Raw genomic sequence first — 24,366 nt, forward strand, 5'->3', positions numbered from 1 at the left:
GCAAGAGTCATCCCAATGGACATTTTATCTGGTGCAAATAATCTAATGGAGTATATCAAGTTTTGCTACTTGTGTACTCTTCAATATTGTCTAGATATTTTTTTATCATCCCATGAATTTTTTATTCCAAGACCACTTTACCAAAGGGAACTTTAAGTTTTCAAGTTCACATTCTTTTTTTCCTTTTCTATTTTTGTTCAGTATTCCTTTCAGTGACTTCAGCACCATAAACTTGTCCAGTATAATTTCTGAACCCATATTATCCTCTTGTTTGCTTTTAAAATAACTTCGTTAGTTAAGTGAAACAAAACTACTACCAGTTGTCATCTTTAGTAGAAGAGGCAAATAAGAGGGTCTTCATTAACATCTGTTACTAGGTTATACAGTGAAGGAAAGTCAGGTGCCAAAATGCCCAGTTGTCAATACTTCTTCATGTGATTGATCTAGAATGTTCTGGAACTCTGATCAACCACTGTTGAAGAGTTAACTCTTACTAAGTTCAGCAGACACTGCTTTGCATTGGGAAGAGAGAATAAGAGCAGCATGCTTAAGTAAGAAACCACCTGAAGATAAAGACATTATAATTTTGTGATGTGTCTAAAATACTAGAGCTACTTTAACCATAAGTTCTGGCAGAAACACCACTTTAATGACAAAGTGCTGGAGACACTGATTATTAGGCCTTCCAACACACACACACACACACACACACACACACACACACATAAAAATAAAAGGAGGTGGGGAAGGACAGAGTGAGAGCTATCAGCGATTTGAAATTAAACCTCTATTATTTCAACAGGAAAGAAGAATAAGCTACGAGTTTACTATCTTTCATGGTTAAGAAACAGAATACTACATAACGACCCAGAAGTAGAAAAGAAACAAGGATGGATCACTGTTGGGGACTTGGAAGGCTGTATACATTATAAAGTTGGTAAGTCTCAAGACATGGAATTGTAAGTTTGGTCTGTTTACTCAATCAGACATATTCAGTTAGGTTTCACTTAGTCTTTTCTATCAGATTGATGATGCATGTGTGACCAGCCTAAGATGTTGCTGGAACCTTCAGCATTATTTTTTAAAAGCCAGATTGATGAAATTGAAAGAGTGTATTCAGAATGAAGTCCTAGGCTTCAGTTTGAATATTTATATCTACTTTCTTCCAAAGACTCATTAAAATGACAAGAATAAAAATGCCATAAGGCTATGAGGACAGTGGGACCAAGAGAAGAGTATTTCTCAGTGAATTTGAAAGAGTAGCTGAGTGACTGGAAAAAGACCTAGAATACCAGGAAATTCTGAATTCTGAAGCTGCAGTGAGGAAAATGATCAAAATCAATCCAACAGAACCCGGAGAAGCCCAGGAACTAAGGCCCCAGGGGAATCTGAGGTGGAAGTGGAGGTGTAAGGTGGGACTGAAAATAGAATTGTTAGAAAATTCATGAGCAGCAAGTCTTCTAGAATCCAGTCTCCACCTCTGAGCAGTTAGGCCACTACCTTCCTCTGCTGCAACAGAAGATGAAAGGTTTGCATGGCCAATCTGATGCTGGGAATGCCTGTGAAAATACACACACATACACATCCCTCTAGCCCCTATTTAGCTCCCAAATAGCTATGCCTACACTCCTGAGGAAGAGAATGAAAGAAGTGTCTTGGAGAAAGTAAATGGCCAGAAAGAAAGATGTACAGGTACTAACATTTGAAATGCCATGAAAAAAGCTTGCTGCCTAACTACCCTGAAGTGAAGCCCAGCAGTTGATAAGCCCGTCTATACCAAGGAGTGGAAAAATTCACAAATATGAAGGAAACCTAAACAAACAGAAAGAAAGGACATTAGAAGAAACAGGGATAATGAGGAGTGGAAGAAAATGTAAAAAGAAAGAAAGGAAGGAAGCAAGAAACTATAATAGCTTTACAGAGATTAGAAAACTTCTTTCTATAAAACAAGAAAAGGGCTGTTAAAAAAAAAAAAAAAAAGTAGAGCAAAGTAGGGGGGAGTCATTTAGAGACCAAGAAAAAATTAAACTAAAAGGTATCGGCAGAAATAAAAAATGTAATAAAAGTGTTAGAAGAAAAGAAATTCTCCTAAAGAGTAGAATAAAAAGCAAAGCAGAGAAAATATAAGAAATAAAAAGATCAATCCAAGTGGTTCAAAATCTAAGTAATGTGAGTTTTAGAAAATAAGAAATGAAAGGAAAGTATTGAAGAAAGAATACAAGAAAGGTATCTAGAACTAAAAGCCTTGAAATCCCATATTAAAAGGATTTCCTGAGTGTCCAGGATACTGAATGAAAGACAGACTCACAAAAAGACATATCAACATGATATTTCAATACCTGGGAAATGAGAAGGTCCTCAAAACTGGCAAAGCTGTCATAATATAAGTAAATAAATAACAAACAGTTTACATACAATAGACCCAGAATAAGAGTGGCCTGGGACATCTCAGCAGCAATATAGAAGCTTAAAAGACAATACAGCAAGGCCTTCCAAATTGCCGATAAAATTATTTCCAACCGGTATTTTATAGCCCTCCTGTGTTAAGAGTTAAGGAGATACATATATGTGTGAGTGTGTATGTATGTATATGTGTATATACATTTACATATACATAGAGATTATAAGGAATTGTTTCACATGACTATACTGTAGAGGCTGAAAAGTCTCAAGATTTTCAGTCAGCAAGCTGATTCAAACCCAAGAGAGCCAAGGGTCTAAGTCCAGTTCAAATCTGAAGGCCTAAGAACCAGAAGAGCTGATGGTGTTCCACTATGAGCACTGGCAGGCTCAAGACCCAAGAAATGCTGATGCTTCAGTCCAAGTCTGAAGGCCAGAAAAGACTGATGTCCTAGCTCAACCAAGCAGGAAGACTCAGCCTTTTTGTTCTAGTCTGGTCTCCAAATGATTGCCTAAGGCTCACCCACATTGGGGAGGGCAGTCTACTTTATGAATTCTACTGATTCAAATGTTATTCTCATCCAGAAATACCCTCACAGACACACCCAAAATAATGTTTGACCAAATACCTGGGCACCCTGTGGCCCGGTCAAATTCACATGAAATTAACCATCAGACCATCAAGACATCAGTCAATTTTGAGTGCAAAAGAAAGACATTTTCAGTCATGCAGTTCTCAGAAATTTATATTTCATGCGCCGTTTCTCAGGAAGCAAATGGAGGATGTGTTCCACCAAAATAAATAACTAAACCTAGTAGTCCAGGAAGATGAAGAAAATACCCAGAATGATGGTGAAGGGAACCTGGGGTGACAAGTCTGCCACAGGCCTGGAAAGAAATAAGTCCTGGCAGAGTGCGACAATGCAGGGTTCCAGGAAAGATGCCTCCAAGAAAAATAAAATGGTATAAATAGATGACCTACTGCGTTTGACCATGTTGAAGGGCATTTATTAGCAGAAAGTTTACATATGCTTAGAGACAGATACATAGAAAACAAGGAAGTAAAAAAAACAAAAAAAAAGGGGAAACAAGAAAGGAAATGTAACCATGGTATACTACATACCTCAGTTGTGAATAATAATAATTTTAACACTTAATATTGATTTAACCAAAAATTTAAAACATAGCTATACTTAGAGTTTACGGGAGTAAATTGTGTGTACATATGTATAAGAAAGAAAGAGAAGAAGCTAGAGAGAGAAGGAAATGATACAAGAAATTAAATATTACGAAGTCAGTAAATAATGTCTGTGACTGAAAAAAAAATCAGGAAATAACATTATAATCATGTTATTTGGAAATCTGGAAACAAATTGCTGAAAAAGTAGTTGAAAGAGTTGCAAGTGGTTGTTTTTAGGGCGCAGGAATCAGCAGGGAGGCAGGGAGTTGGTTTTCATAAGCCCTGTAGAATTATTTGGCTTTTTAAAATAGGTACCTGTAAGACTTGTTCAATCCATAGCTGACAAAAATAAGAAAATGTGTGGAGGCTTTTGAAATGTGTACTAGATAAAATACATTAATTATTTAACATAAAGAATGACAATAAAGGCGTGGCGGAGGAACTTTAGACACCTTCAGTTCAAAGGAGTCCATGATGTGGTCTCAGAAAAGAATGAGACACATTTGAAATTTTAACCAGTCAAGTGGGTTCAATCATGTGTGATGACATAATGTCGGTTGAAATCTAATCAAGTGTATTAAATACAGAATGTGGAAACAGAAGGGGCATGCTATAAAGAAGAGCTCAGAAAGCAAGAACTTCCGTGTGTCATATTCTGCCAACTAGAAAGGGGACTCTATTTTGAAGCAGAGTCTCCACCTGCCTTTTCTCTAATTTCATTCCAGGCGACCTTCCCAGATAACCTTGACACAGTACTAGGAAGTGTTGGGGCTGGCTAGTGAACTTGAAGGTTTGCTGCCTGGGAAGGACATGTTCCTCACTTCATAACATGCCATTCACAGTTTTACAAAGGAAAAAAAAAAAAGCCCCTGACGTTACAACACAGATTGTATTGATAAGTATAAAAGCAGCCTTTGGGTGGGGCACTGTGGCTCACACCTGCAATCCCAGCACTTTGGGAGGCCGAAGCAGGTGGATCATGAGGTCAGGTATTCGAGACCAGCCTGGCCCACATAGTGAAATCCTGCCTTTACCTAAAAATACAAAAAGTTAGCCAGGCATGGTGGCGGGCACTTGTAATCCCAGCTACTCGGGAGGCTGAGGCAGGAGAATCACTTGAACCTGGGAGGTGGAGGTTGCAGTCAGCCAAGATGGCGCCACTGCACTCTAGCCTGGGCAACAGTGCGAGACTCCATCTCAAAGAAAAAAAAAGCAGCTTTTGGAAAAAAATAAACATTTAATGTCTGTAAACGTATGTGGCCACAGCCACATCTACATCTCGCCAGCACTTAGCACACAGCCAGGCCCAGGGAAATCAGTTAAGAAGTATTTGTTTTAAAGAAAGGAATGGATGTTCAAAGGACACAGCATTATTCACAAAGCAGACCACATATGGAAATATTTTTCTGTAGCAGGCTGGGCGGCAGTGCAAGCTATTTGCTCCACTGTACATTTTTGTTCAGGAATCAGAATTATTTGGTACTTTCTAATAGGATATCCTGGAATTCTAACCTTTTCTTATCCTCAATCTGATAATTTGGCAAAGTATAAAACATATATCCCATCATTCTCACACCAAGTAGAATTCAGATTCATATGCATATTTGGTTTTCTTTTGAAAGTAGTGAGCTTCTTTCTTTGAGATCAGGTCATGTTTTCAGGGAAAAGCAATAGAAACTGTTTCAAAGCTGTTTCCTTTTGAGTATTTTGCCTTTATTACTTGGCATTTGTTAGTCCAAAAATTTCTAGTGATCAAATTTTGTGTCCATAAACTAATACTGTATGATTACAGAGCAATAAAATTCATTGCAGGAAATAATGTAAAATTTCTGAATATTATCTCTTGCATATACCTGACAAGTGTTTTTCAAAAACATCAGGCTACAGGAATCCTATTTGACCTGCACATCTGCTGTTGGCCCTTCTAACATTGTTGATGTCTTCCTTCTAATCATTGCCGTCCTAACATTAGTAGGCTGATCTATATCCACACATCTAAAGTGAAATTTAACCAGGGAGCAATATCTGGTAATTCTCTATAAGAAAACTTGAGACCAGCTTAATTTTCAGAAACACTGTTTGCCTTAGTTATCCAAAGAACCACTTGCAGTTTCCACTTTGCTTCCCCTGTGAAATTCCAGCCACAACAGCCCTGACATCTTCTTGTAGCACGTGATTATTCTACTATGTTCAAATTATTGTGAAATTTTAAAAATACAAAATGAGAATAAAAAAGAAAAGTAAATTGTATATCCAAGAGCCATTTAAAATATTTCTTGATTTATCTGAGCCTATATGTGCTTAGATAAGTTTTTATTTTCAAGATGATTTTAAATTTCTTTAAAAATATGAACCTATTTATTTCTTCTTTCACCCTGAAAATAAGCAAAATCTGAAGGGATTTTTTTTCTTTTCTTTTTAAAATGTATTTTAGATCCAGGGGGTACATATGCAGGTTTGTTTCATGGGTAGTTTGCATAATGGTGAGGCTCGGGCTTCCAGTGAACTCATCATCCAAATTGCGAACATTATACCCAACAGGTAAATTTTCAGCCCTTAACCTGCCACTCCCCTTTTAAGAGTCCTCAGTGTCTATTATTTCCAGCTTTGTTTCCACGTGCACCCCATTTTTAGCTCCCACTTATAAGTGAGAACATGTGTTATTTGACTTTCTGTTTCTGGGTTATTTTACTCTAGGAGATTGGCCTAGCTCCATCCATGTTGCTGCCAAGGGCACAATTTCATTTTTCTTATGGCTGCGTAGTATTCCATGCTGTATATATAACACAGTTTCTTTATCTAATCAACCATTAACGGACAACTTAGATTGATACCATGACCTTGCTGTTGTGAACAGTGCTGCAATAAACATACAAATGCAGGTGCCCTTTTGATTAAAAAAAAAAAAGAAAAGAAAAAGTTATTTTCCTTTAGGATTTACCCAGAAGTGGAACTGCTAGGTAGAATGGTAGTTCTATTTTTAGTTCTTTGAGAAATTTCCATACTGTTTCCCAAAGAGATTGAACTAACTTACATTCCCACCAACAGTGTATAAGCATTCCCTTCTCTCTGCAGCCTCACCACCATCTGTTACTTTTTCTGACCTTTTAGTAATAGCCATTCTGACTGGTGTAAGTTGGTATCTCATTGTGGTTTTGATTTGCATTTCTCTGATGTTTAGTGATATTGAGCATTTGTTCATCTGTTGGTTGACTGCTTATATGTCCTCTTTTGAGAAATGTGTGTTCATGTCCTTTGCCCACTTTTTAATAGGATTGATTTTTTCTTGTTGAATTGTTTGCATTCCTTGTAGAATCTGTTGGATTTATAGTTTGCAAATATTTTCTCCCATCATGTAGGCTGTCTGCTTACTCTGTTGATTGTTTATTTTGCCACGCAGGAGCTCATTAGCTTAATTAAGTCCCATTTGTCTGTTTTTGTTTTTGTTGCATTTGCTTTTGAGGTGTTAGTCATAAACATGTTGCCTAGGCCAATATCCAGAAGAGTTTTTCCTAGGTTTTCTTATTATAGTTTTGGGTACATTTAAGTCTTTAATCCATTGTGCATTCATTTTTGTATATGGTAAGGGATAAAGTTCTAGTTTCATTCTTCTGCATATGGCTAGTCAACTTTCCCAGGGTGTCCTTTCCTCATTGTTTATGTTTGTTGACTTTGTCGAACATCAGTTTGTTGTAGGTATGTGGCTTTATTTCTGGGTTCTCTATTCTGTTCCATTGATCTATATGTCTATTTTTGTATCAGTGCCATGCTTCTTTGGTTATTACAGTCTTACAGTATAGTTTGATGTCAGGTAATGTGATGCCTCCAACTTTGTTCTTTTAGCTTAGGATTGCTTTGGCAATTTGGGCTCCTTTTTGGTTCCATATGAATTTTAGAATTGTCTAATTCTGTAAAAAATGACATTGGCAATTTGTAGACTGCTTTTGGCAGTATAGTCACTTTAACAGTATTGATTCTTGTTATCCATGAGCATGGGATGTTTTTCCATTCATTTGTGTCATCTATGGTTCCTTCATCAGTGCTTTGTAGTTCTCCTTGTAGGGGTCTTTCACCTCCTTGGTTAAATGTATTATCCTAGGGGTGTGTGTGAGGTGTGTGTGTGTGTGTGTGTGTGTTTGTGTGTGTGTTATTATAAATGGGATTGAACTCTTGATTTGATTCTCGGCTTGAGCATTATTGATGTAACTGATTTTTGTGCATTAATTTTGTATCCTGAAACTTTACTGAACTTATCGGCTCCAGGAGTCTTTCGGAGGAGTCTTTTGGAGGAATATTTAGGGTTTTCTAGGCATAAGATCCTGTCATCAGCAGAGATAATTTCACTTCCTCTTTTCCAATTTGGATGCTTTTTGTTTTTTTCTCTTGCCTGACAGTTCTGGCTGGGACTTCCAATACTATAGGAGTGGTAAGAGTGGAAATTCTTGTCTTGTTCCAGTTCTTAGGGGGAATGCTCTTAGCTTTTTCCCATTCAGTATGATGTTGGCTGTGGGTTTGTCATACATAGCTCTTATTATTTTGAAATATGTTCCTTCAATGCCAACTGCTATGGATCTTTTCCTAGGTTTCAGGTGAAGAGATGAGCAAAAATAGTCTAATAAACACTTTATGTCATGAAAAGTTATAAAGCAAATAACTGGAAACTTAATGTCATTTAAGTATATTAAAATTTTTCCTACCTAGTTTCTTTAGGACTCAGAATATTCTGTCTGTTGAGATATTTTACAAAGAAATTGATTGCCATGTGTACCAATTGTGGATTACGAATTCTCTAAGAATTAGAATCCACACTTAATAGCAAAGATTCAGAAGGCGCTTAAAGGATTGTTCAATCTCTCAAGGTCATCACTGTAAATATTGCTTATTATATCAGAGACACACACACACAGGTAAGAGTAATGAAGAGAATGCCAGACAACAGTCCGTTCTTCCATTCATCCATTCAGTAAGCATTTACTGAGTACTACTTTGTGGAGGCAAAAGCATGTGGAGACTCAATCATTGAACTAAGTTTCTGTCCATAGAATTTACAATGCTTAATATTCCATCTGTCTAAAGAGTAAAAGGATTTGTCAGTATTTGGAGCCCTTTAAGTCATTAACAGAACCCAAGGCTCCTAACACCCCCTTTCATTAGAAGCATAAACAAGCAATTATTTCACTTAGTAACTGGAATTCAAATATAAATAATAAGCAAATGGCAGCCTTTATGTTTGCCCATTTTCTGATTTTTCTACCATCTTGCCATATCTGCTGTCAGCTACTTATGTGTGGGTGAATGTAAATGCCAGGCAAGCTAACATGAAGGAAATTATGCATTCTTATTACAATGAATATCAACATCTAGACCTAGTGTTAAAGACAGTCCTAAGCAGTTATATCTCTGGATGATGAAGAGAGTCTTCAATATAAAGCAAAGGCCGTAAGTGTTCTGCCAACCAAAGTTCGCTAAGGGAAGCTAAATCAGTATCTATGACAAAAAAATCCCACACCAGGAACATCACCTTCATGAAGCTGACACCCAACATCAATATTTAAATTTACATATTGTTGCTTATACATTCATTATTAATACAAAGAACTTGAATAACCTGATGTACTTCTTAACTCATAATTTTTCTATTACAGTTAAATATGAAAGGATCAAATTTTTGGTGATTGCCTTAAAGAATGCTGTGGAAATATATGCTTGGGCTCCTAAACCATATCATAAATTCATGGCATTTAAGGTAAGCAGGCATGTGATTATCTAAAAATGTGCTTTTTAAAAATTTTCAGTTTCTACCCATTAATAAAATAGTCCATATAGACCAATACCAATTTTCATATAGATAATAAGTGTAGGTACTCTCGGTTTTATTGTTTCAAAAGTAAAGACTAAGTTAAACTTAGTCTCTAAATCTTTTAATCCTCATAAATTTTTCTGGATGAAGTCCCTAAAATGCAGGTGATGCTTATATGTCCCCAGTGCTAACTTACGGAAATGACCTAGTTTCTCTGCATTCTTCTATTTTGATTGTGTTTTCATTTTTTACCTTGTCTAAGTTTGTACCCACCATGGTTGGATTGGTCACTCATGAGATTTGCCAGGAGTGGGATGGGGATATGCTAGTCCTGTTGACCCCAGCTCATGAAGCTGACACCCAAATACCAGGAGGACCAGTACTTACAGGCACCCAGATGTGTTCAGAGCCGCATAACCTATCCATAGCCCAAGTAAACTTACCTTCTGCTTTCTCTCACACTCCCTGTCTCTCTCAGCTTATGTCTGTCTACTTCTTTGTGTCTCATTGGCTGTTACTTTTTCTCCCCACCTTTATGACTGTTATCTCCCTTTGGTTCCTTATTCATTCTTTTCTGCCACATTCACCATGGAGGGCAAAACCTTAGAACACTATGTAGGCCCACTTCAGAGCTGAATCACTTCTACCTTGTTCCCTAGTGCAAATGGCTTATTTGTGATATGCTCAGGAAAATAGATTCATTAATGGAAATGGGCTCCCCTCCATAACCTCACTTTTATGGGAAAAAAAAATTGGAATGCATTAGGTTACTAATAACAATTAAGGGATAACTCCTAAAAGCCAAAGTGTCCTGTTCTGCCAAAATCTGTCTCCACAAAAGCTTTTCAATCAACATCCCATTCCCATTCTTGCTCTGAAGTTACTGCCATCATTTTATGACCCAGAGCACATGAGAGAGTGCAAAATGTTCTTTCTGACAGACCGGATCCAGCCCAGAAAGAGGGAAAAGCAAAGGCAAAGACTTGAACAGGGAAGAGTGGAACTGGCAAGAGGCAAAGCCTTCCCATAGGACAAGGACAGGAGGCTTGAGCTTCCTGTGCTGTCAGAATGGTGTTAGCAAAAGATGAGAAGAGAAGGGTCTGAGAGGTAGCAGTGGCATTATAGCTAAGGCAATCGTTTCACAAATGCTCTCCCAGATCTCAAGGCCCAAAGGTAGAGTGTGGCTAAAAAATAGCAAAGGAAAATGGCAGAGGAACACTTGACAGTTAGGTGGGGCTTGGGCTCTGGATTCAAACACAGAGAACTTTCACAAACTTGACAAGACCTCTCTTTTTGCTTTCTAGTTAAACCCAAATAGTCAATGCAAGCCATCAATCTTGTGATGTTCCACTCCCACCTCTTTCTCTACCACCCAAACCCAAGTCTCAGATTCCAACATTAAGAGAAAGTGCCAATCTGATGCCCACTCATTCGCTGAAGAAATCCCAAACCAGAGCATGCCCATTAACACTGAACAGGCTGAGAAAACAGCCGGCCTTGGCTGTCCCTCCCAGGCTGTCTTTGAAAGGGTAATTGCTATGGATGGGCCTCGTTGCCACATGGGAAAGAGAGGGGCCAGAGACGTAACTGGGCCTTCTTCTGAGGACAAAGGCCAGAAATAAACAGGAAAAAACAGCAGCACCCAGGCACCAGGTCTTTAATATACATTACCACTATCAAAATTTACACCTGTGCACCAGCTTAAACTTCATTGACCTGGAGGACAAAGGGTAGGGAAAGGGGCAAAAATGGATGCTAGACCCTTCCTCCTAGAGCCAGAATATCAACAGACCTAAAACTGAAAGAGAAATTTTCTAGCTTTTCACTTTAATAAAGTTAGGAGTTAACTTCCTCTAGACAGTGGCTAAAGGAAAAAAATTATTAAGATACCTCTTTGAGTGATGCGGATACTGATGGGGTGATTTTTAAAGTCTTTTGCAGATCTCCAGCACAAGCCTCTGCTAGTTGATCTCACGGTAGAAGAAGGTCAAAGATTAAAGGTTATTTTTGGTTCACACACTGGTTTCCATGTAATTGATGTTGATTCAGGAAACTCTTATGATATCTACATACCATCTCATGTAAGTACCCAGAAGTAGACTTCCAAGGGCTCTGTGTACAACAGCCTGCATGTAGAAAGAGATTTGTTTTGCATAGTTTTAGTAGAAGTCATGCAAACTTTACTAACCAGCAGACGGACTTTCGTTCTTCATTAAGTATACTGCTTTTAATAACTAAAATACATTTTAATAAAAATGTAAAATGTAAATTTAAAATACATAAATAAATTTAATTTATATGACTTCCTAAAACTGGAGAATACATAATAGAGATCATTTGGCATTTACATGTTGTCTCTTTGGACTTTAGATTAAAATGAATATGATATTTTTCTTTCAAGAGCGTGAATTATATTCGGTAGACGAGTTTCCACATTCAGTTTTTGAAAGGAAATTGGTTCATTTTATGTTAGAGAAAGCCAACGGTCAGGTACTAATTTATTGGAGAAAATTCTTTTTTTGCTATCTTTAGTTCCTTACTTCAGCTTGAGGCCAGTGTGGTATAGTGGAGTCAGACACAGGGGCGCTCATACTCTGGCTCTAGCATGTATTAGCTTTGCAATAATGGACACAGTAGGCAGCCTCTCCAATCCTCAGCTTTCACATCTGTAAAATATGATAAAAAGACTTATCCCATAGGCTTATCATTAGTATTAAATGAGGTAATGGATCTAAAGCAGTTGGTACAGGGTCCTGCAAATTATATATCTTACTAGCCCTAAAATATTCATATTACTATCCTGACATATTGCTTGAAACATAACTGTTAAAGGGAAATGCTGCACATGGATTCACTTATTAGGAACAGTGTAGTGTAAATTGTGTGTCCTGTGTGTAATTCCAAGGCTAACATACAAGAGAAACTATCAGGAATGTTTGAAGCTACTGCTGACTGGTATTTTGAGAATTTGAGGACTTTATTCTAATGAAATGCAATAACTAAAAGAAGTTGTTTTAGTATATTACATACACACACACGATTGCCATTCATTGCTGCATTATTACAGCTTTTAACTCATGTGTATGTGGGTGAACACAAGGATTCACAGCTCACATTCCTGGTGAGGCAGCTAAGGCATAACTATGATAATCCTCAACTCTCTTATTCCAATCCATCAAGCACATGTTGGTCAGCCATGGCATTCGCAACTACGGGGATCACAACATCACATTTCCTTTCCTAGAACAAATTAATATACGCTGATTTCAGTAGTGATTTTTTTTTTTTATTTTTTGAGACAGAGTCTCGCTCTGTCACCCAGGCTGGAGTGCAGTGGCGTGCCTTGGCTTACTGCAAGCTGTGCCTCCTGGGTTCACACCATTCTCCTGCCTCAGCCTCCCAAGTAGCTGGGACTACAGGCACCTGCCACCACGCCTGGCTTATTTTTTGTATTTTTAGTAGAGATGGGGTTTCACTGTGTTAGCCAGGATGGTCTCGATCTCCTGATGTTGTGACCTGCCCATCTTGGCCTCCCAAAATGCTGGGATTACAGGCATGAGCCACTGTGCGCAGCAATAGTGATTTTTTTAAATGACTGGTAATTCTAAATATTTTTTCTAACCAAGCCATGAATTATTCTGCCTTTTGGACACCCAGATAAACAATCCTATTTTTTTTTTCACAGATTATTTTGATAGGAGTTCATTTGACCCCACTTAAGCCATCTCCATTAGATTCAGCTGGCTTACATTCTCCTCATCTTTTTTTGGAAGTAGTTGTGCTAATAGAAAACACATTAATTTCAACGTCAGCAAGATGTACACAAATCCCAACTCTACTAACAAATACTAGCACAGCTTTGGTCAAGACACAAAGCCCTTCTGAGATGCAGTTTCCTCATCTGTAAAAAAGCTATCTACGTTGGGGAGCTATTCTGGGTGCTAGAAATTACATATGTAAAGGGCCCCATGATTGGCACATAGTAGGTGTGTCATAGATTTACATGCTGTTTTTAGGAACAGATAAATTGAATTTTTAATCTAGTGACTAAGTTTGATTTGCCAGGGTATTTTACAAGTCAGTGGTTAAATTAAAGCAAATTTCAGTCTTTAGGGTGACAATGAAAATAAACAAAAACCTCTTTTTTGCAGTTCTTAGAGATGAATAGTCAAAGTGTTGTTTTATTTTTTAAAAGAATAATGCTTGGCCTTTCTTTGTCTTCTAGATTCAGGGCAATATCACTCCTCATGCTATTGTCATCTTGCCTAAAACAGATGGAATGGAAATGCTTGTTTGCTATGAGGATGAGGGGGTGTATGTAAACACCTATGGCCGGATAACTAAGGATGTGGTGCTCCAATGGGGAGAAATGCCCACGTCTGTGGGTAGGTTAACCATTCCTTATCTCCTTCAGCAGTTACACCCCCCAAATGAAACGAAAATCAAGAAATGTGAAACAACCATTTGATTCCACACCAAAAAAAAAAAAAAAAAAAAAGTCTGTGAATAACTCTTGTAAGACTTGCTTTGTCCATTTATCTCAAGTCGTTTGTCATTTTTGTGGTTAAGATGTGAACAGATGCTGTGAGTTATTGCCCATCTAATGTTTTTAATGCAGTTTTGGAAATTCCTTTTGACAGCCTACATTCATTCCAATCAGATAATGGGCTGGGGCGAGAAAGCTATTGAGATCCGGTCAGTGGAAACAGGACATTTGGATGGAGTATTTATGCATAAGCGAGCTCAAAGGTTAAAGTTTCTATGTGAAAGAAATGATAAGGTAAATCCGTTTCAACATTTGCATTAGTGTTTGCATTTTAAGAGACCACCAGGTACCTGTGAAACCTTCATTTTCCTTTATACTGATTTGAATCACATCTGTGTTAAACAATCAATATTATCTTGAAATGGCATTATTTGGTTTGATCCATGTGAACACTCAATATATTATTCACATGTCAAAAACTACATAAAAACATCTAGAAATTTCTTGTAAACCTCTTAGAAATTTTTGTGGCTTGAAGGCCTTATGATGACTCAGCAGACACCACAAATTCTCCTAAGCACTTAGAGCAGTTGGCCCATCATTAATCATCTCACAGTGGGTCAACTTTATACTTCCACTTTTAGACTTTTCACAAAGTCACTTTCAAGACCTAACCAATCACCTTATATTCACCTTTAAATCCAAAACATTTGACATGTAGAAATATAAGCTTTTTAAAAATGTCACCCATTCCTTAAGGAACTCACAATCACAAACTCAACTAGTGCCATGTCTTGTGTCATTCCAGCCATGTTTCTTCTGAAATGTCATAGGTGAACTGTTTTCCAGTGAAATTAGCTGTGTCCGTCTGGCATGATCAGTCACCTCAGAGGAGTATTCTGCAGCAGTACTGCTTCTCCCTTACCCTCCCTATAGAGTAACCCTGAGGTTTTAGTAGCTAAGCCGTATTGCATTTGTGAATTCATCCTTTGTGGCTGTGGCCAACATAGAAATGCTGTCCCCAAAGCCACAGACATAAACGCCTATAGAAAAACAGTATGATGGGTTGAATTTTTGTACATCCCTTTGTCCACCCCAGTTCCTCAAAGGTCAGGTTGGTCTTAGTTCAACCCTGGTGATGTGGGCCTAAACTATATTCAACCCTGGCCCACTACTCTGACCTAATGTGGTCTGGGTGGACAGTAGCTGCAGGTGGCAAAGATGGTTCCAGCCATTTAGAGTTTCCCAGAAAACAAACCTAACCTAGTAAAACTCTAGCTCCTACCTAGTCTCTAAGAATCAAAAAACTAGGAGTAATCTGGGTATGGATACCCACACTCCAATTGAAAACCTACCCTAGCAGGCCTGTTCCAAGCCATGCCACACCCTTAGGAGTAGGCTGGGACCACACCAGTGTCTGGAACCCAAAGTTTAGAGCCAGGGGCACACAACTTGGAGGGAACAGCAGCCCTTTCTTTTCTTCATTGTGGTTTTCCATGGGCCCTCTCTGTCCTCCGTTTTGATTCATTGACCCTAAGAGTAGCATTACGTTCATATGTAGCATTAGCTGAATGTCAAGCATTTCCACAGACCTTCCTAAGAAGTTGTTGAGAGACAGCATTCTTCTGAAGAAGCTGTAGAAATGAAGTAGCAGACTTTATACTAGTGACAAAACCAAATGCCTCGGACCAAAGTTAGGTATTGGCTGACTGAAGGGCTAGGCCACAGCCCAAAATATTACTTTCCTGGGACAGTCGGTCTTTTACATTTAACATTCAGCTCAAGCAAGCAGTAACCCAAATTTTTCTCACGTTTGTCAGTTGTTTGATAAAATGACTTAACAGACTCAGACCTAATGGACTGTGGTTCTACTTGTTAATGCTATGATCTCATTTGCCCTGGGATGTACCACCATCAGCAGAGAAACCAAGCATTAACTCTTGAAATGCCAAAATGAGTAGGCATTAAATACCTTGCCCTGACCACAATATTTAATGTTTTTATCTCAAATTTTAAAAATTGAAATCTGAAATTGTATAACAGTAGGCCTAAAACTCCTTGACTTTGAGAATTTGAAGGAATTCCCTTCCTTCCTGAAGTCTACTTTCTTGTCATTTATGGGTGAGAGAAGGGAAGCTTCTGTGCCTTTCTAGAAATTAACAAAGAACCTGTTGGCTCCTAGGCCAGAAATCCAGCACGTTATCCTAGCATGAAACTCCCTTTTAAAAAGTGAACACCCAAAGAGATGTTACAAATGAAGATACAGCCCCTTCAGCATGTCTGGAGACCAATACCACAATAAGGAATAACAACAACCATAGGAATAAAGGCAGGAGTTTTTATGTAGGATGCACGATATCCAAAGGGACTTTATAAACACAGGCCATTGAGTCTTAAGACCTGAAACATGGCAAGGATAGGACATGTGAGAGAAAAATGGATGGACGGTTGAAGAAAAGAGGGGAAAAGACCATGCAGTTGAACTAACTTCTTTTTAATTTCAAACAGGTATTTTTTGCATCCGTGCGATCTGGAGGAAGTAGCCAAGTGTTTTTCATGACCCTCAACAGAAATTCCATGATGAACTGGTAACAGAAGAGCACTTGGCACTTATCTTCATGGCGTTATTTCTAATTTAAAAGAACATAACTCATGTGGACTTATGCCAGTCTAGAGGCAGAATCAGAAGGCTTGGTTGAACATATCGCTTTCCCCTTTTCCTCTCCCTCCACCCCTCCCAATACAGTCCATCTTTCAGTGTTGCAGCCTGGTTGAGAAGGAGAGAAAAAGGTGGCAGGAATTTCCAGGAGATCCCCAAGAATGCTGCCTTGTCTGTGGACAAAGATGGACCATGTGCCCTTCAGAGTTAGGGATAGAAACAAATATTGTGTGCTCTTAATGATTAAGCTGTGTTATGGTGGGTTTTCAGGTTTTTACCTTTTTTCTTTACCCCTTTACTCTGTAAGAATGGGGAAAGAATGCATACTGAGAAAATGAGTCTGTTTTTAATTCTGTCTGCCTACTAGTTTTAAGTATATGGTATGTTGTAAAATTTCCAGTTTCCAGTGATGAGAGACAGCACAATAAATGTACCTTATCTCCTTACGCTGAAGGCCATAACTACATAGTGGGGTAATTTAAGAACTCTCTTGCCTTCACCAACCCAAAAGGTTGCTTTTTGATAGCAACTGGCTAATGAATTTTTAAAAGAGAAGAAAAATACTAGTTTTCCCCTCTTTTGGGAAATAGATTTTAAATGGCTAAACTACTAGCCTTAAAACTACTAGTCTAATAAAATCAACTACCACTTTTGTGAATCTGACAGGCCATATTTTTATATGGCCCTTTACAGAATGGAGTGTGTTGAATAGGATACTAATTCCATTGAGTTGAGCTGGCCTAGCGATTGAGGGATTCTCTAACACAACTTTCCCTCAGCTATTATGCAACAGATCAGGGCAAAAGATGGGATGACAGATGGGGTCAGACAGAAAGAGCTTCTGGGAAACAAGCTTACATATTCTTTTTTAAAATGCACAAAGCCCCCCCTCCCCCCCCCCGGCTAAGAGGTCACTTGGTTTGGGCTTCATTAGGACTGAGACTTTGTTGAGTTGTTTCTGGGAATTGGGGAGTGGATGATATTCAGGCTCTCAACATTCCCAGCGCTCTCCTGAGGGTGCCACTTTCTCAAGATGAAAACTGTGACTCAAAAAATTAATAATAAATGTTTCTGAGCTGCCTGTGTTCTCCCTGGGTGGGTGAGAGAAGGGACTAGACTCCTAAGCCTGCCTCAGATACAGGAGGCATCATTGGCTCCAATTTTAGAGAACTTGAAAGCAAGGCTTTGGACAAAATTTTGAGACCCTAATCACTTTACCTTCCTCCAAATTACCCAACATATGGTAAACAACATTTGTGCAGAAATATGTATGTATTTAGTTCAGGTTGACTTGTGTCCTTATAAACTCTTACTCAAATGATTTGAACTTTTACGTGACTGGGATTTTTTTTTTCCAAAGCTACAAGCATGGCCGCCTGTGGTATCAAGGTGTTGCAAACAATATCTGTGTTGCGCTTCCTGTTTTAACCTACCTCGTTTTGTTTGTTTTTGTTTCACTGTTCATCACAGCAGTGTTATCTCCAGGAGACATATAGAGAGCTCAACTGGCAATCTCAGGTGCATTTAACAATTTTAAAACAAAACAGTAGTTGACCAAATTTTTCTTCTTAAAAAATTGGAGGTGGGGGAAATCCAATGACAAAAATTAATGGGGCTTGTTTCTGGAGAAAATAATTACTGTAAATGGATAAAAAGAAAAAACAAAAACTGTGATCCTACTGATTTTGCCTAAATACACAAGCAGCTGATGTACTATTAATGAGAACAAAATACACATTAGGAAAATTGAATTGAGTCATTTGAATCTAGTGGTTCGGGCAAGGTGGGGAAGAGAAGGGGAAACATTCTAGTTTCTGTATTACATTATTCCCCTCCTGAAAAGGTGGTTGTCATTTGCATTTATTTAAAGCAGGTAATATGCAGGAATGTAACTGAGGATTATCTTCAGGCACTCAGCAAGATATGCTCCTCATGGTCCCTTTAGCTCTCAAAAGCAATGAAATCCTCCTGTTCTCATTTTTACTGCTGTGACTGTGCTGCTGAACAATACTGTCTTCTCAAATTCCATGCCACAAATTCAGCAATAACTTTTTGGATTGAATTTCACAACTACTGTAATTGGATGCTGATGTGGACAAAATATATTGATTTCGATTTCATTCCCGAATGTGATTGCCACCAGCTCTTTATATTGCTGCTGTGGTATTTTAAACCAGAAGCTTCTTTAAATTATGTTGCAAACTGATCTTTGTTTTTATGTTTTGTTTTGTTTTTATTTCTAAGTGATAAGTTTGAAACACACAGCTTTAAATGATTTTTTTATTATGGGATTTTGGGTACAGTTAAGAAATAAAAGGGAATCATTGTGTTTAAACATAAGGTAGTTTGTGAATGTATTTTTTAAAATCTAGATTCATTGAAACAAATCATAAGAAAACAATATTAATGCAGTCTTGTTTACAGTATGTACAGTGACATAACATAGAACATGAGCTTTTCTGGTGCCAACAATAAAACACAGACGTTAAACATCAAGCCATGCCTTTTATATTTTTGTACTAATATTTTACACTGAGTACAAGGCAAATCCAAATTTAAAAGGGCCCCCCCGGAAATCTGTGCTCTTTAAAAGATAGATATTTAAAGAATTCATTGAAGCTTTTATCTTCAAAAATAAAGTTCCCTCCAGCAAGACAGACCCCAGCCCTGACATAAGGAGGCCTAGAACATGCAGAATGTATCAGAATGGTGTCCTTGTGTCTCATCCAAACATTTTGAATTGCCTTAATTCTTTTTGGGGGTAGGGGAGGAATGGTTGCTTTTCATCCATTTTTATAGCATCTCAACAGCAAAAAAAAAAATCTTTCCTTTTGATCTTTTTATAGGTGATTTTGTCTCTAGAAATTGGCTTATTTTATTTTTATTTTCCTACAAAAAGAAACTGGAGAAACTGAGCCCTCCCCTCAGAGTAAGTTTCACTAGATCTGCCAGTTCTTACAGCTCTAAATTAATAATCATCCAGTAAAATCTACTGAGCCTGCCCACACCATAGTCTGGGTCTGGGGTCTGACAGGTGACCATCATTCCTGGGGGCCACTCAAGGATACTGTAGCATGGATTCCTGCATCCAGTGGTGGCAGGAATGGATGCCCAGCGAAGTTCCTTCAAATAAGGAGGCTCTTCCCCCTGCCAGTTCCAGACAGACCACTGTCATACCACACAATACAAATGAAGACAGCTTTCACTAAGTTCCACATAAAATCAAACAGCTCTATTTTAGATCTCATTATTTTTCTTGGAGACTTCTAAACAATCCTTCAAGAAGACCTAGAACTATTATTTTTATTAAACAGGGTATATTAAGTTATGGGTGAAATCTCACAAGGCCACCTGGACAGGGGCTCCATTTTTCTAACACTTTGACAATGTTTTCTATGGTGCACTCCTAATATACTTTGCATCAAGTACATGTTTTTTAAAAACACCTTAGTTCCTGGTTGTCAAAACCTACTAACAATTTTTTGTCTGTTCTTGTGACTCATTGGTAATCGGTGTCTCTGGTCCCTCCTGTCCAGTAGATTAGAAAGATGTGAAATTCAAGCCAGAACCATTTTGGTTTTATCCACTGCCAGAAAAGGAAGTGGCTAAAGTCTCACATTCCACAAAGCTTAAAAAAAAAAAAAAAAATGCTTTCCCTACTATTTTGTGTACCAGTTCCCGTCACTGTATTCTTGAAACGTGGAAGAGCTCTTTGTGTTAACAGTGTGTGCTGTCTTTGAAAGTCTGCTTGAACAGGCATCACTTGCATTTGTGCTGATTGCTTTAAGATGTAAGATGTGCTACATTATTTTTAAGAAAGAAGATAGTTACTGATAAAACTTTAATTTTAACCTACTGCAGAAAAACATGAGAAAATCCACGGCATGCTGATAACAATTCTGAATGACCCTACTATGCTCTTTATATTCCAGAATCACCACTGATACCATGTTCTGATCATTTCAACAGTCTCTAACTTGTTTGTTACCTTTTAGTTCATTCTTCAAAAATTTAAATCTAACCAAATCAAGCAAAACATAACCAACCAACCAAAAACTGACCTCCCCTGAGACTACAAAGTTGTAACATAAATCTAAAATCCAGAAGTCTAAATTTGATTTAATTTACCTGCTAATATTTCTCATAAATGCCACTATATTTTCTCCTTGGTCACTATATATCAGGAACCCTAAAGTTAGCTGCCCTTTCATGGATCTTAAATAAATTGGGTGTAAAATTGATCACTTTTCAGGAGTCCCAGCAAAGAAGAAAACCTCTTGAGACTTTGCAAGTTCAAAACTGACAATTTGTATATTTCTACCAAAAATTTTCTAGGTTGTTTTTATTTCTACACCATTATTCTGGGAATTCTTCCATAGATAACTAGAATATTCAACAATTTGCTTAGCATTAAACAGTGTGAGGTCATAATCCTGTGCTTTCGACTTCATTCTTCTAGACCTGCCATTCCAGGAAGTGCTAGGATATACCAAAATAAAAATCCCCACAAACGCATTTTTAAACAAAAATCCCTGAGTAATATTTGGGTTTTTTAAAATCCAGATCAAAATCTTGGACTCTTCTGAGTCCATGATGATGAATGTTTGGGTGAAAAGTAGAAAATACAGTTAAAAATAAAAATGTCCTAAAGTTTATAGATTTTTGAGTTTGTGTACATATCTTTAAACTCACTCCTTGCATGATAGGGTTTGGTTTTAATGGTTTATTTTTATCAGCACCAAGTTGCATTGCACTATTGAGGCTGAACAAATGCTGGTGGAAAGGTGAGTTTTCATTTCTAGCAATGGATCATTATTTGTACATCGTAAATATCATGCCCAGCTACCCCTTTCCCTTATCTCTTTCCCTTGGGTAAATGTTAAGGAATAGTAATACTTATTATGGTATGTTTAAGAAACCTTGGACATTACCCTGAATCAAAATTTCAAATGTTAGGTTACAGCAGGAAACAAAAGATTACAACTTGAATGAGTTTTTTAAATTGAATGTTGTAAAACTATTTTTGAACATTTATTTATGTTAATATAACTGTAGAGAGATGCCAAATGTGTAATATCAGAAGGCGAAACTACGATTTTGCTGTGCCTACAATTGTTTACATTTTTTAAATCTCCAGTTTTCAAAAGTATTTTAAATTGTCAAAAATTTGCTAAAACTGGATTGTAACCTCACCTGAGAATGAGGGAAGAAAATCTTCCTGGCATATTTTCCAGTCTGAAACTTTTGGTTACTTTCGGGTATTTTTTTTTCTTGCATACAAAAATCATTGAGAAAGTACTTTCTACAGTTATTCCAAGCAGTCATTAAAAATACTTTCATAGGTTTTCCCACATGGTCACTAGCATGCCCTGGAATATAATATGCTATCTTTGTCAAAATATGAATAATAAAACATTAATAGTAGGATGCCTCCTTGTTCCTCATTGCCACTTCCAGACTGTTCTCCCTTCCTCCTCCTGAATACTCACTGTTTTGAAGCTGTTGACATCAGCCTCTCAAGTCCCTACATTACCCTATTTTACTCCTTTTCATTGCTCAAGAATTTTAGCTTTTGGCTCATTGTTGCTCTCTTTACCACCACTCTGTCATCATTCTTGATTATTTCAATACCCACTTAGACAGTCGTACAAATACCCTGGCTTCTCAGTTCCCTGATCTTGACCAGTGAAACTTATCATTACTAATTACTACATCAGTTCCTTAAGTGAAAGCAGACAATTCTCATTGGCTCTAAGTACATCCCATTCAATCTCAGCAAATAAAGATAATTGCCCCAGAAACCGAATCCTCTCTTCTGCATCCCCCATTCTATCCTATTTCACCGCATTCTGCAGTGTATCTCGCTATGTTCTGTATGCTGCAGTATCTCCAGTCTTAAACACCCTCTTTGGCCCCATTACCCTGGCTAACTGAAATGGCCCAATAGTCTCGTAGACAGTTGTTTTTGCTGTTAAAGCTTGAAACTTGTATTTGTTTTCCTTCGGTCCTCTCAAAAAATTATCAAAGAACTGGAACTCATCAGATCACAGCACCAGATGCCCTCTTGCCCCTCCCTAGTTCCTGTTTTCTTACACATTGTTACATTTCTTCCCTGCTATATAAATGCCTAGTTTTGGTCAGCCAGGGAGATGGATTTGAGACTGAGCTCCCATCTCCTTGGCTGCAGCACCCAACCAAAACAAAGCCTACTTCCTTGGCAATACTTGTCATCTCAGTGATTGGCTTTCTGTGTGGCAAGCAGCAGGACCTAGACCAAACCTAGTGTTTCGGTAACATAACTACTATCTTATTTATCTGCTTCTCTTCACAGAAAAACTCTCTAGGGGGAACTGTGTATACTTACTGTCCTAAATTTCTCTCTTCCCTTGGTCTTTTGAACCAACTCAAATCAGGCTTTCATCTCTACCACAGCGGCTCTTGCTAAGGACACCAGTGACCTCCATGCTTTCAATTGCAATGGTTAGGTCTCTGGCTTCATGCTGCTTATCTGCAGTCTTTGACACAATTAATAATTACTTCCTTCTTGAAATGCTTTCTCAGCTCTGGGACATCTTTCTTCTGTTCTCTCACCTTCCTGACCACTCCTTCTCAATCTCCTTGGCTGACTTCTTGGAGTGCCCCAGTCCTGGACATCCCCCTTCTACGTGATCTCTCCCAGTCTTAGGGCTTTAAAAACTATACACTTACAACACCCACATTTTAATCTCCAGACCCAATCTCTTTCCTGAATGCCAAATAAATCTGGCATAAAAGTATGTCTAATTTCCTATGAAGTACCTTCATTTGGACGTGTCATTGGCATCTAAAACTTGACATGTTCACCCATCAATACACAGTAGTCCTCTCTTAGTCATGGTTTCATTTTCCTTGGTTTCAGTTACCTGCAATTATCTGCAATCTAAAAATATTAAATTGAAAATTCCAGAAATAATTCCTAAGTTATAAATTGTGCACCGTTCTGAGTAGTGTAATGCAATCTTGCTCCATCCTGCTACATCCCACTCAGGACACGAATCATCCCTTTGTCCAGCATATCCGTGCTGTAAACACCACCTTCCCCTTAGTCACTTTGTAGCCATCTTGGTTATCAGACTGTCATGGTATCACAGTGCGTGTGTTCAAGTAACCCTTATTTTACTTAATAATGGCCCCAAAGTACAAGAGTACTGTGCCTAATTTACATATTAAACTTTATCAGAAGTATGTATAGATAGGAAAAAAATACTATGTATAGGGTTCAGTATTATCCACAGTTTCTGGCATCCACACTGGGTCTTCAAACTCCCCCTCAGATAAGGGGTACTACTGAACTCCCATTGCAATCCTCCCTGTGCCAGTAAATGGCAGCTCCATTCCTTCACACCAGAAAATATTGTTATCCTTTACTTTTCGCTTTCACTTACCACATCGAATCTATTCATTTTTAAATCCTGTTTTCCCTAGTTTCAGAATATACCCACAATCCACTGTGGGTCCAAGCCACTTCTTGCCTGAGATGATGGTGTTAAAACGTACCAGGTTATGCCACTTTTCTGCTAAAGTCCCTCAATACTTTCCCATCTCACCTGCAATGTCAACATCCTTACAGTGTCTATAAGGGCATTGTGATAATCTGTCCTACTTTTGGCCCCACCTCGGCTGCCACTGCCACTTCTCTGACCTCATCTACTAATTCTTTTGTCACTTTGCTAAAGTCACACTGGCCTCCTTGCTTCACCCAGAACACCCTCAAAGCATGTTCTGTCTCACAGAGCCTTTGCCCTTGCTGTCTCTCAGTCTCAAAACTTCCCCCAGATGCCTACATAGCTGACGCCCTCCCT

At 38.1% G+C, this 24,366-nt stretch overlaps 1 protein-coding gene across 8 annotated transcripts in view; it reads left to right on the forward strand.

Annotated features, from left to right (window-relative positions):
* The window catches only part of TNIK (TRAF2 and NCK interacting kinase), a 396,954-nt gene extending 377,933 nt beyond the window's left edge, over positions 1 to 19,021 (forward strand). For all 8 annotated transcript variants that reach the window (XM_025376200.1, XM_025376201.1, XM_025376204.1 and 5 more), the window contains 6 exons: positions 803 to 937; positions 9,226 to 9,326; positions 11,312 to 11,461; positions 13,606 to 13,765; positions 14,021 to 14,160; positions 16,375 to 19,021. In XM_025376200.1, the coding sequence (XP_025231985.1) occupies positions 803 to 937; positions 9,226 to 9,326; positions 11,312 to 11,461; positions 13,606 to 13,765; positions 14,021 to 14,160; positions 16,375 to 16,458 (770 nt within the window). In that variant the 3' untranslated portion in view covers positions 16,459 to 19,021. The remainder of the gene's footprint in view (positions 1 to 802; positions 938 to 9,225; positions 9,327 to 11,311; positions 11,462 to 13,605; positions 13,766 to 14,020; positions 14,161 to 16,374) is intronic.
* The last annotated feature ends 5,345 nt before the right edge of the window (positions 19,022 to 24,366 follow it).

This window comes from Theropithecus gelada, chromosome 2, assembly GCF_003255815.1.
Source record: "Theropithecus gelada isolate Dixy chromosome 2, Tgel_1.0, whole genome shotgun sequence".
NCBI classification, from domain to species: Eukaryota; Metazoa; Chordata; class Mammalia; order Primates; family Cercopithecidae; genus Theropithecus; species Theropithecus gelada.